The 12,488-nt window shown below is 41.5% G+C and overlaps 1 protein-coding gene across 1 annotated transcript in view; it reads left to right on the top strand.

The window, feature by feature from the left end:
• Positions 1-1,681: 1,681 nt before the first annotated feature.
• The window catches only part of CUNH6orf52 (chromosome unknown C6orf52 homolog), a 21,258-nt gene continuing 10,451 nt past the window's right edge, over positions 1,682-12,488 (top strand). The window contains exons 1-3 of the mRNA XM_007952195.1: positions 1,682-1,752; positions 1,974-2,157; positions 8,975-9,020. Of these exons, the coding sequence (XP_007950386.1) occupies positions 1,682-1,752; positions 1,974-2,157; positions 8,975-9,020 (301 nt within the window). The remainder of the gene's footprint in view (positions 1,753-1,973; positions 2,158-8,974; positions 9,021-12,488) is intronic.

Raw genomic sequence — 12,488 nt, 5'->3', positions numbered from 1 at the left:
ATAATTCTTTTGAATTCCTTATCAGAGAGTTCCAATGCTGCTTCTTCATCAGGGATGTGTTCTGGGTCTGTATCCTGTTCTCTTTTTTCTACCACTTTATCTTGCTTCTTTGTGTGGACTGTGATAGTCCGTTGTTTCTGAGGCATCCTGGTATTGTATTAGGATCTCTTATTAATTGTTTGTGAAGAGCAGCCAAGGGTGGTTCAGGCTTTTCTTGGTGATTACATTTATTTTCAGTTTCAGTTATTAAAAGTGTCTTTTCTAAAGGTTTGCTGGTCTGAGAGAGCCTCATGGAACCACTGAGACTATGGCACCTAACTGCCCTTCAGGTCTGGAAATGAACCCACACCTGTGGTTTCCAGCCAAACAAAAGACCGGCATAGGAGTTGAACATTTACCTTAAGTAGATACACTCCTTGGAGAGAACAATCATGGGAGAAAGAAGGGCTGCTTATGCACAGGAAGACAGCTCAGCGGGCAGGATTCCATGGAGGGATGGACACAGGGAAGAGGTAACTAAGGGGAGGAAGTGGGAGGGGAGCTGTTGCATTATGGTAAACTGTGGTCAATGTCATGAGACGAAGTATGTGTGAACTGCTGTATGGAATGTGAATTTGCTCTGTAAATCTTCTCCCAATTCACAATTAAAAAAAAAAAAAAGTGTCTTTTCTAGTGTAGGCAAATTCATAGAGACAGTAGATTAGTGGTTACCACAGTAGGAGGAGCTCTGGTGGTGGGTGCAGTGGTTTAAAGCATTCAGCTGCTAACCAAAAGGTCAGTTTGAACCTACCAGCTGCTCTGTGAAGGAGAGATGTAGCACTCTGTTTCTGTAAAGATTTTCAGCCTTGGAAACCCTATGGAGCAGTTCTACTCTATGGCATAGGATCCATATGAGTCAGAATCTATTGGATGGCAGGTTTCTTTCTTTCTTTCTTTTTTTTTTAATGAGCAGGAGCGAGGGGGAATGAGAATTGTTGCCTAAGGGGCATTCCGTTTCTGTTTGGGCTGATCGCTTGAAAATAGCGGTGATGGTAGCAAAACATTGTGAATGTAATTAATGTCACTAAAAATGTACAGTTAAAAAGGGTTTTAAAAGGGCAAAATTTTTGTTATGTTCTATGGGAGCTCTGGTAGCATAGTGGCTAAGGCACTTGACTGCTAACCAGAAGGCTGGCAGTTCAAACCCACCAGCACTCCTCAGAAGGAAGGTTGGGCAATCCTACTTCCGTAGTGATACTGCCTCGGAAACCCAAGGAGGGGTCGCTATGAGTCAGGGCTGACTCGACGGCACACAACAACAACAACATATATTTTCCCACGGTCATTTTTTCCAAAGTGACTTTCTTGTAGCAGGTGCTGTGGCGGAATTCCGCCCCGCCCTCCTCTGCAGGGCGTGGCTGGTGTGGGTGAGTGCGGCCTGAAGCAAATAGAAGAGTTCGCAGAAGTTTCCCCAGGTGTTACTGATGTGCCTGGCTCCCACCCGTGGTTTAACCCATTGCATGAAAGTCAAACAATTCCTTACCTAGCAGGAATTTCCAATAAAGTTAATTACCTTCCATCTTTGAGGTAATTGTGGGAGGCATTAATTAGGGTTGAGAGTTCTTAGCAGAGCAGCTGCAATTTTTCTTGCAGGGGTTAGAATTGTGGATTCCCGGTCTAATTTTGTGAACTTTCTGGATAAATGGCTGGACAGAAGAGTTTTGCTGGATTTGACACAGCTCAGCAAAATCTTTATTACTGGTACTGGCAAAGGTGAGGGTTTATTTCTTGCTCTGAATGAAAACGAAAGCCCCCACTGTTCTATTTCTTGTATATTTTTCGCAGCTTACCAAATATCTGTTTGAAAATAGTTCTCTTTAAACAGTTAAGGCTGAAATCGTCCTTACCTGAAACCTACTGCATAGAAGTCCCAGGGTTTGTGAATGATTGCCTAGTTTGGTGACTTCTCATCACTCTTGCCTCTTTAATGTTAGGGTGAAGCAGGAGTTCCAGTCACACCAGAGTTACCACTGTGGCTGCTGGTATGGGCAACAACAGGGTGGTTATCGTCTTTCTGGCTACAGCTATGGCTGCGCAGTGGGTGGAAACGCAGACACTCTTCTTTCTGCGCATGAGAACCCAGAACACCCAGCTGGAACTTCAGTTATTATGTCTGAGGTATGCCTGACTGAAATGAATCCTGTGCTATTTGTGTGCCCGATATGTAAATACTATTTTCATTTCTTCACTCATGTAAGCTGTCGCTTTCAAATTCCCACCAAAACCAAAAAACCTCACTGCCGTGGAGTCTTTTCCGACCCACGATGACCCCTCCGTGTGTTTCGGAGGCAGTCTCTCTGCGGAAGCAGATTGCCCAATCCTCCTTCCGATGAGTGGTTGGTGGGTTTGAACTGCCAGCCTTCTGGTTAGTAGTCAAGTGCCTTAGGCACTATGCCACCAGAGCTCCTTCAACTGTCCACATCCATGTTGTATTCCACACCCTATGTTATTAACACTCCCTAAGAAGGCTGGCGGGAGCTCTGGAAGCACAGTGCCTAAGGCACTTGACTGCTAACCAGAAGGCTGGCTGTTCAAACTCACCAGCCACTGCTCGGAAGGAAGATTGGGCAATCTACTTCCGTAGTGATACTGCCTCGGAAACCCAAGGAGGGGTCGCTATGAGTCAGAATCGACTCCATGGCAGTGAGTGAGTGAGTGATGTTAATATCATAGGAGATCTGGTGGCTATCTACTTCCATAGAGATTTTGTTGTTGTTGTTGTTATGTGCTGTCGAGTCGGACCGACTCGTAGCGACCCCTCCTTGGCTTTCCGAGGCAGTATCACTACGGAATTAGATTGCCCAACCTTCCTTCCGAGGAGTGGCTGGTGGGTTTGAACTGCCAGCCTTCTGGTTAGCAGTCAAGTGCCTTAGGCACTGTGCCACCAGAGCTATACTGCCCCCAAAACCCAAGGAGGGGTCGCTATGAGTCGGGATCGACTCCACCGCAGTGAGTTTGTTTTTGGGTTTTATGTTAATATAGGGAGACCTGGCAGTGCAGTGGTTAAGTGCTGCGCTTCTAACTTAAAATGCGGTGGTTGGGACCCATCAGCCTCTCCACGGGAGAAAGTTGTGGCGATTTACTCCCCTAAATATTACCCTATGGGGCAGTTCTACTCTGCCCTATAAGGTCTCTCTGAGTTGGAATTGACACAATGGAATGGGTTTGGTTTGATGTTAATACCGGAAGTCCCTAGATGGTGCAAACGGCTAACACACTTGGAAGAAAGGCCTGGTGATCTACTTCCAAAAGATTAGCCATTGAAACCCCGTGAAGCACAGGTCTACTCAGACACAAGGTGTCTCCATGTGTCTGAGTGGGCTTGATGGCAGCTGGTAGCGTTAATATGAGAGAGTAAGTAAGGCTGATGACCTGAGAAATCGTAACCTGCCAAGAATTATAAACTCTCATTGTCTTTCACAAACAAAATATTGTTATCCTTCAGTAGATTTTCCTCTTAAATACTGAAATTAGGACAGGAAGTAGTTTTTTGTTTTGTTTTACTATAGCAGCAAATATTAATGCATTTTAAGAAGATTTAAAATATTTTGATTACTACTCTTCTGTTGGGTTGTACCCCCTTTTCTTGACTGTGTAAGATATTTATGTTGTTGTTGTTGTTGTATTTTTTAAAGCCACATAAAGATGAAATGGAGAAAGGGAAATCCTTTTTCCACCCTAAAATACCTCTGGTAGCTATGGGAAAACACTATTAAAGTGAATTTTGTCCTCTGGATTTTCTCCCTATACTCCTACTAATCCCATACAACTGGGCTTTGTTTCTGTTTGGGGAGTTGGACTATACATTACTTACTGGTTTGCTCCTTGTTTTCTTCTCCTTTATACGTTGTGTGGAGAGCTTTCTTTAAATCCTTGTTTAGCATGTTTACAGTGTTGTGATTTAGCTCCTGTTTTATCAACTCATCAACTGCAGTGGTTTCTTTAACTTTCTTTTACCTATTTTCAGGCATTTTTCTGAAAACCAAAAAATTATATGTATATAATTTTTTGCTAATAAAATTTTGAAAGTGGAAGTGCTGGATTAAAGGATATAACATTTACAATTTTAAACAGCTATTGCTAATTTACTCACCAAAAACCCTGAATGAGTTTACACTTTTGATCACCGTTGTGGGGGCATGTTTGCTTCTTGGTGTTTTTGGTGTACAATCAGCCAGTCTCCAGAGTGAGAAAGGCATTTGTGTATTACTGAGGGCAAGTATCTTTCTAAATGTTTATTGGCTACCTGTGTTCTGTGACCTTGTTGACGTCCTGTCTTTCTTTTTCTTCTATTGGGTTGTGCCTCATTTTCTCCCCTGTGTAAGATATTTATGTTGTTGTTGTTAGTTGCTTTTGAGACAGTTTTAACTTATGGCAATTCCTTATGTGGAGAGTAGAATTGTTCCACTGGGTTTCAAGATTATGACCTTTGTGAAGCAGATTGTCAGGTTTTTTTCCCAAGGTTCCTCTGGGTAGGTTAGAACTGTCAATCTTTTGGTTAGTAGTCTAGTGCTACTGAGGGACCCCTAAAATATTTATTAGAGAAGTTAGCACGCTGCTGTCAAAGTGTAGTAATTTTTTTTCTCAGTATGTTTCCTGTGTATCCACAGTGATACCCTTTTTGTAGGTCTTTGCCTTAACACTTAAATTTAATGTCTAGACTTTTGTTTGTTAAAACTTGCAGTTGCTGGTTATTTTTGTCCCAACCTTTTATTTTCAATTTTTCAAGTCTCTTTTAGGTGTGCTTCTTTTATAAAATATCTAATTGAATTTCTTTTCTTTTAAAATTAAATTTGGATTTTACTCTTTTCTTTTTGCAAACTTTTTATTGTGATTTGGGTGAAAATTTACAGAGCAAATTGGTTTTACATTAAACAATTCATATGATGTAACAGCATTCTTCCCACTTCCTCCCTGTGTTTCCCATTTCCATCTGTCCTTCTTTCCTATCCTTACCTGCCTCTGAACTTTATCCCTGGGCAAATGCTGCCCTTTTTATCTCATATGTGTGATAATTCTAAGGAGTGTGCATCCCTCCCTGGTGTTATTGTTCACTGTATAGGCCTATCTATCATATGGCTGAAAGTTGAGCCACAGGGATGAGTTTAGTTCTAGATCTGAAGGGTGACTAAGGGTCATGGGCTGGGGGGCTCTATCAATCTCTGTCAGACCAGTAAGCCTGGTCTTTTTTTTTTTTTTTTTTTTAATTTGTTCCACATTTTTCTCCCACTCTATGTAGGACCTCCTTTTGTGATCCCTTTCAGAGTAGTAATCAATAGTAGCAAGGCACCATTTAGTTATAGTTTCAGAGTCGTGGAGGCTGTGGTTTACATGGTCCATTAGTCTCTTGGACCAGTTGTTTCCTTGGGTCTTTGAATTTCTTCACTGTTCTTTGGTCCAGACGGGGAAACACCAGTAATTTCACCTTAGATGGCTGCTTACAAGCATTTAAGACCTCAGTTGCTATTCACCAGAGTATGATGGAGAATACTGTCTTAGTGGACTATGTTATACAGGTGACCTTGGTGCCTTCCAAGACTATGGTCCTGAGCCCCTAGGCCCAGGCACTCATTCCCTCAGGGTGTTTGGTTATGGCTAAGAAGGAAGGTTGGGCAATCCTACTTCCGTGGTGATACTGCCTCGGAAACCCAAGGAGGGGTTGCTATGAGTCGGGTTTGACTCAACGGCACATAACAACAACAACAACAACAAGAAGTTTCCATAACTTTGTTGCCTGTGTGCTCTGTTACATTCGTGAATATATTTCCAACATATGAAAATATTATGTAGAAATACTCTGTCGAATACGCACACACACACACATATAGTTAGCCCTATTTGCCTTCCCACTCCTGTTCAACTTGTGTGTCTGTGTATCTACTTGTAGGTTGTTGTTATTACTGTTATTGCAGGGCCGCACAAAGCATTAGTGTTTTGCAGGATTGAGTGGATTTTATGCTTTTAACAGATAAACTTGAGTGACTTTTGCATCACTTTTTTTTTTTTTTATCTTTTGCTGTACTGTCTGAGGTTTTGTTTTTTTCCTTTACCCTTCTCAATTTGCTTTTAATTAAGAAATGGTCTGTCTGTCTTCTAGTGGCTACCTTTTCATCTTTAAACTATAGGTTTGAGTTATCAACTTCAGAAATGAAAGTACATTGTCTCCTGATTTATCTTCCCTTATGTAAAAATTCAGCGTTGGCACTCTTTTCCTCTCCTTGGCACCCCTTCTCCCCTTTCTTCTTCTCATTTTTGTTTTGGCACATCCTGAGATCTGTCTCCCCTCTCTTGTCAAATTATCACCATAGCCTGCAGTTTTTCACCCCAGAATTATAAATGTGTTTTGTGACTGTAGTTACCACATTTGTGCCATCTGTATTCCACCCAGGTGTGTGCTTCCAATTAGGAAGCTTATCAGCAGATTTAAAGGTAGGGAGGCTTGGTCGTGGGCCCTCTTTCGTCACACTTCCTCATTTTAGCTTCCCTTTTAAAGGGATGCCATAGCTCTGTCCTCCACCCCTTTCCTCCACGATGGTGTGCCCCTGTCCCTGGCCTTTCCCTCCCTAAGTTAATGGATTAAGCCCCCTGAGTGCCTCCTCTCTGACATTTTGGCATTGTGACCTGCTTGCTGTTGTTAGGTTCCACTGAGTTGGTTTCTACTCATAGTGACCCTCTGTATAACAGAATAAAACACTGCCTGGTCTTGCACTATCCTCACAGTTGTTGCCATGTTTGAGCCCATCGTTGCAGCCACTGTGTCACTCCATCTCATTAAAGTTCTTCCCCTTTTTCAATGACCCTCTACTTTACCAAGCATGATATCCATCTCCAGGGACTGGTCCCTTCTGACAGCATGACAAAAGTAGGTGAGATGAAGTCTAGCCATTCTTGCTTCTAAGGAGCATTCTGGCTATACTTCTTCCAGGACGATTTATTCATTCTTCTAATAGTTTATGGTACATTCAGTGTTCTTTGCTGTGACTTGCTCATGGTTAGAGAAAATGATTACCTTCAAAATGATTCTCAAGTTTTGAAGGTCCATCAGCATAACTTTTTCAAACTACCACTAGCACTGGAACACCATTTATAGATTTGAGGAAAATTAGCTCTGGTAGCGTAGTGCCTAAGGCACTTGACTGCTAACCAGAAGACTGGCGGTTCAAACCCACCAGTCACTCCTCAGAAGGAAGGTTGGGCAATCTACTTCTGTAGTGATACTGCCTCAGAAACCCAAGGAGGGGTCGCGATGAGTTGGGTCCACCTCAAAGGGACATAACAGCAGCAGCAGCATACATCCCAGGTGGGCTGCACAAAGCATTAGTGTTTTGGTTTGGCTCAATTCCATCTAAATCTTGAGGAGTATCTGCTATTTCTCTTCAGGAGGTTCTTGACATGGGGACAAGTGGTTATTCTGCTTGCTACATGAGTTTTTAACTCCTTTGCATTGCTTCCAGAAGGAGCTCTGGTGGAGTAGTGCCTAAGGCACTTGACTGCTAACCAGAAAGTTGGTGGTTCAAACCCACCAGCCACTCCACAGAAGGAAGATGGGGCAATCTACTTCCATAAAGATTTACTGCCTCAGAAACCCAACGGGGATTGCTATGAGTTGGAATCGACTCTATGGCAGTGAGTTGAGTTTGTTGAGTGTTGCTTCCAGAGAAAATGCGCTATTTCCACACAGTTTCTGTTCTCACTGGTAATTTAGAATTCACATTTACCACAGCAGGCACTGAAAAGGAGGAAATGTGAAGTTACCTGGATGTTGTACTATAGGAAAAGCTTCATTCAAGCACAGATTCTGGTTGTCCTAGCCATTTCTAAATAGAAAAAATCAGTTGGTGTGATTAAATTTACAGTAACCATATACCTTATTTTCCAAACCAGGATATATTTCAAAGTGAAGGAGGAGGGGACATAATTCTAAATAGATTGAAAAGGAGAGAGCACAGATTCTGGTTTTCAGTAGAATCTTACTCTTATTAGCAAAGGTGGGTTGATTAAGGTTATTGGTGCTAGGACCTAAGCAATCCTTCCTGGGTGGGGTGGGTCCTTGAGACACCTGTTTGTCCTATAGGTTCTCAACAGGTGTGGCTGGAGAAGAGTCATGAAAACTTATGTTTTCCTAGTTGAGCCAACAGGGTCTGGGTTAACAAACCTAGATTTATTCTAGGAGTGCTTCTGGCATTTATTTCTGTTGTTACGTAAGAACATGATCAATAGGTTTGCTTTTCTGTAGCCTCTGTATTTCCTTAAGCATGTATTGTCCTGGTCTTTGGCTGAGACATGTTGCTAGACTGTGATTAGAAGGCCATGAGAAGAATGTGCTCAAGTAGATTGTCACCTGGAAGGAAGGGCAGCACTCCAGGTGGAGGGTGGGGCACCTAGTAGAAAGGTGATGGACTCTGGATATCAGGGTCCCTAGTGTCTGGTTCCTAGCCCAGCTCCCTAGGATGCCAGTTAGTTTCTAGAAGCCTCTAGGATACCAGAGGCCTTTTTGGGCTTGCTTCTCCTTTGTGATTTTTCTTTTGTTGACTCCATTCACCCATTTCCCAATTACAGTATTCTTTAATTTAAAGATTTTGCTAATCAAAATTCATAATGAATTTAACTTAAAAGAAACTTAGTGTCTTAGATGGGAGCTCTGGTGGCATAGTGCCTAAGGCATTTGACTGCTAACCAGAAGGCTGGTGGTTCAAATCCACAAGCCATTCCTTGGAAGGAAGATTGGGCAATCTACTTCTATAGTGATACTGCCTCGGAAACCCAGGGAGGAGTTGCTATGAGTCAGATCTATCTCGACGGTAGTGAGTTTGGTTTTGGTTTTAGTGTCTTAGATTTTATTTCTGAGAACTAGATTTTAATAAGCAACCATATGGTGGTATTAAACTTTTTCCTAGAAAAATCATTTTTCTGATGGCACTGTTTTTTGTTTTAGGGAACCACAGCTGTGGTTGAAAAACAAGATGAAAATCCACTAGAAGGTAACATAAATCTTGTGCTACAGTGGTTGAAAATAGAATGTAACCCCATTTCCAGGCTGCTCATTCACTCTACTTTCTGGAAACTGAGGGATCCAACTGGAAAATTCCAGTATAGATGGCCTCAGTTAATCTCTTCAGCAATTTGTCCTATTTTTGGAAACAGCTTCTATGAGAAGAGCTTCAGCTAAACTGCTGCTCTTGATCATTCTGGAGAACTGGGAAATGGGGACATTCTCTGACAATAATAAGCCAATATATTGTTTTTAAGGTCTGTTTCCTCTTTAAGTCTAGACTTTGGGATTAATGATGCTTTGATTTTGTTTTGAAAGAGGGAAAGGACGATTGTAATGGTCTTGGCTTTCAGTTTCCCACAGAGTCATCAGCTGCTGGGGGACCTGACAGTCCCACCTGCAGTGTCAGGCCAATGACTCTCTGCCTGTGGTTCTTGATCCACTTTGAAGAGGACAAACTTTGTCTGCCTCTTTCTGAATGTGCCTTATTTAAGGAAGGGAAAAAAAGTTTTGATTTCCTTTATTTATTTATTTTTTAATGTTTAAGTTATGAGGAAGAGAAATGGAAGAGGAAGGTAGAGAACACTATGCCTGGTTCTCATCACACTATTTGTCTCTCTCTTTCCCCCACCCCCACCCCAGACAGATCCACCTGCTTTCTTTGTGACTTTATTGAAGAAGGGAGCAGTATTGTCTTTGCAGCCACAGTAACTAATACATAGTAACATTTCCCTTAAATGCTATTAGGCAGTTCTAGTTTTAGTACTTGGACATAAATATAAATAAAGATAACTTGTTCCAGCTCTCAAAGTCCCTGAGTGATGCAAATAGTTAACACGTTCAGCTGCTAACAGAAAGATTGGAGGTTCAAGTCCACCTAGTGACACCTTAGGAGCTCTGGTAGCATAGTGGCTAAAGCACTTGACTGCTAACCAGAAGACTGGCGGTTCAAACCCACCAGCCACTCCTCGGAAGGAAGGTTGGGCAATCCTACTTCCGTAGTGATACTTCCTCGGAAACCCAAGGAAGAGTCGCTATGAGTCGGGGCCAACTCGACGGCACATAACAACAACAACAACAGTGACACCTTGGAAAAAAGCCCTGGCAATCTACTTCTGAAAAATCAGCTATTGAAAATCCTATGGAGCACAATTCTACTCTGACACATAAGGAATAGCCATGAATCAATTCTGACTCTATGGCAACGGGTATTACAGCTCTTGGGGATTTCATTCTGGTTGAATTTTAAGTGCAGCGTTCCTGCCTCCAACAGTTATGCAGTCAGTCTATAAAAATAATGCAGGAAAACTTACAATAAGAAAGTGCTTCTGGGCACAGACTAACAGGGTTCAGATCCCACTTATGAGCTTTGTGGTCCAGATAAATTGCTTCATCTTCCAATGTGTCAATTTTCCCATCTGTAAATGGAGATGATAGTACCTACTTCATAGGAAGCATGAGGATGATATATCTAAAGTACTCCTAAGTGTTTTAACAGTGGTAGCATAGTGGGTAAGGCATTTGGACATTTGGCAGCTAACTAGAAGGTCGGCAGTTCAAACCCACCAGCTTGTCTGTGGGAGGAAGATGAAGATGAGGGAATCTACTTTTGTAAAGATTTACAGCCTTAGAAACCCAATGGGTGTTACTATGAGTCAGAATTGACTTGATGGCTGTGTGGTTTGGTTTTAGTTTAACACATAATAACCATTTCTATGTTAGCTAATCATAAATCTGGAGCAATAGAGTCCAGTAGAAATATAATGCAAGTCCCAAATCGATCTATGTAGTTCATTTAAAATTTCCTAGTAGCCAAATTAAAAAAAAAAAGGAATTAATTATAATAATATATTTTATTTAACCTAATATAGTCAAAATATTAGGTTAAATATTTCAACTTGTAATCAATATTTAAAAAAATGAGATATTTGCATTCTTTCTTACAAGTCTTTAAAATCCAGTGTGAATTTTCTACTTATGTTCCATCACAGTTCAGACCAGCCACATTTCAAATGGCTACTGTATTTGTGACAAAGGTCTAAGGGCTAAATCTAAATTATATATTTATGGAAAATGCAATTAGTTTATGTTTTATGGGCGTCTATTACAGCTCATGGCCAACATCGTTGGAAGGCCTCGATCATAGTCTGAACTACATAGCTGACCAGAATGTGACCAACCATTCTGAGGCCACAGGTTGGTGCTCATGAGCATGTGGTCCTGACGCTGCTCCCCTACCAGGAGTGATCTGTGTCAGGGGCTCTTTGACAACAACTGCCCATAACAGTGAAGGACACTGGAGCATGACTTTAGGAAAGAAAAGTTTGGACAGTTCAGGACAAAAGTAGTAGCATCCAATTTTATGACTAGAAGCTCTGAAAGGAAAAACACTCAAAAGAGGAGGGACACAGTAAAACACAAGAATCAGAAAACACAGTCACAAATGCCTCCAAAGAAGAAAAGTGAGAAGTAGTTCATGAAACTTACATGATGTCCAGGGACTTTTTGATGATCTTAGTTCTAAAATAATAAACATAGATGGGCATATAAAAGTACAAATGAATAGCATGAACCTGGGTGATTGAAATGGTTAATGTCCTTGACTGCTAATCGAAAGGTTAGAGGTTCAAATGCACTTCAGAAGGTGCCTTGGAAGAAAGGCTTGGCAATCTACTTTAAAAAAAAAAATCAACCACTGAATACCCTAAGGAGTACAGTGGTTCTTGGACATAAATGGGGTCACCCTGAGTTAGGGTCAACTGAAGAACAACTGGTTTATGTGACTATTGGGAAGTAAATGATGGAACTGGTATGAACTAACCCACCAGCTACTCTGTGGGAACTAAGGCTTGCAAAAATTATACAGGAAACAGAAAGGGCTTCTTCACTGACCTTTGGTAGAAGAGAAAAGAAAAAATGAATTACATTTAAAAAGTCAATGACCTTGACAAACTTGGAAACCTCTGGAAACATGGCAATCTTGGAGTGAAAATCTTGATTGAATAGTGCCTTCATGTTAGCATTAATGCCACCTCCTTTTTACTGGGTTCCAGGTTTCAGAGAAGGAAGACCAGGTACTCCTCTGTTTCTGAATTACTTGCTATGTATAATTTATCCATTTATATCAAATTGTTAACTAAGCAGTCAGAGCAGTATGTTTATTTTTTCAAAGTTTTGTCATAAACGCCTGGTCCTGGTTCAGTGTGGAAACCCTAACCACCTAGGTGCTTATGCCAGAAACGCAGGGCTCCTCCTTGACCTTTCCTTTCTCTTTCTCCCCAAATCAAATCTCCAAGTTCTGTCCATTTTATCTCCAAAACATCTCTTGACTCAGTCCCTTTATTTCCACCTCCTCCACTATCTAGACGTTACGTCTGTTGAATCTACCAGTACTACTACTTGAACTGCCAACTTTCTGGTTAGCAGCCAAATGCCTTCTCAGAACTACTTTTTTTTT

Source organism: Orycteropus afer, unplaced genomic scaffold (genome assembly GCF_000298275.1).
Source record: "Orycteropus afer afer isolate SDZICR_OR568_19922 unplaced genomic scaffold, OryAfe1.0 scaffold00012, whole genome shotgun sequence".
Classification (NCBI taxonomy): domain Eukaryota; kingdom Metazoa; phylum Chordata; class Mammalia; order Tubulidentata; family Orycteropodidae; genus Orycteropus; species Orycteropus afer.
Note: the sequence above shows the minus strand (reverse complement) of the source record. Positions and strands in the feature narration are given on the sequence as shown.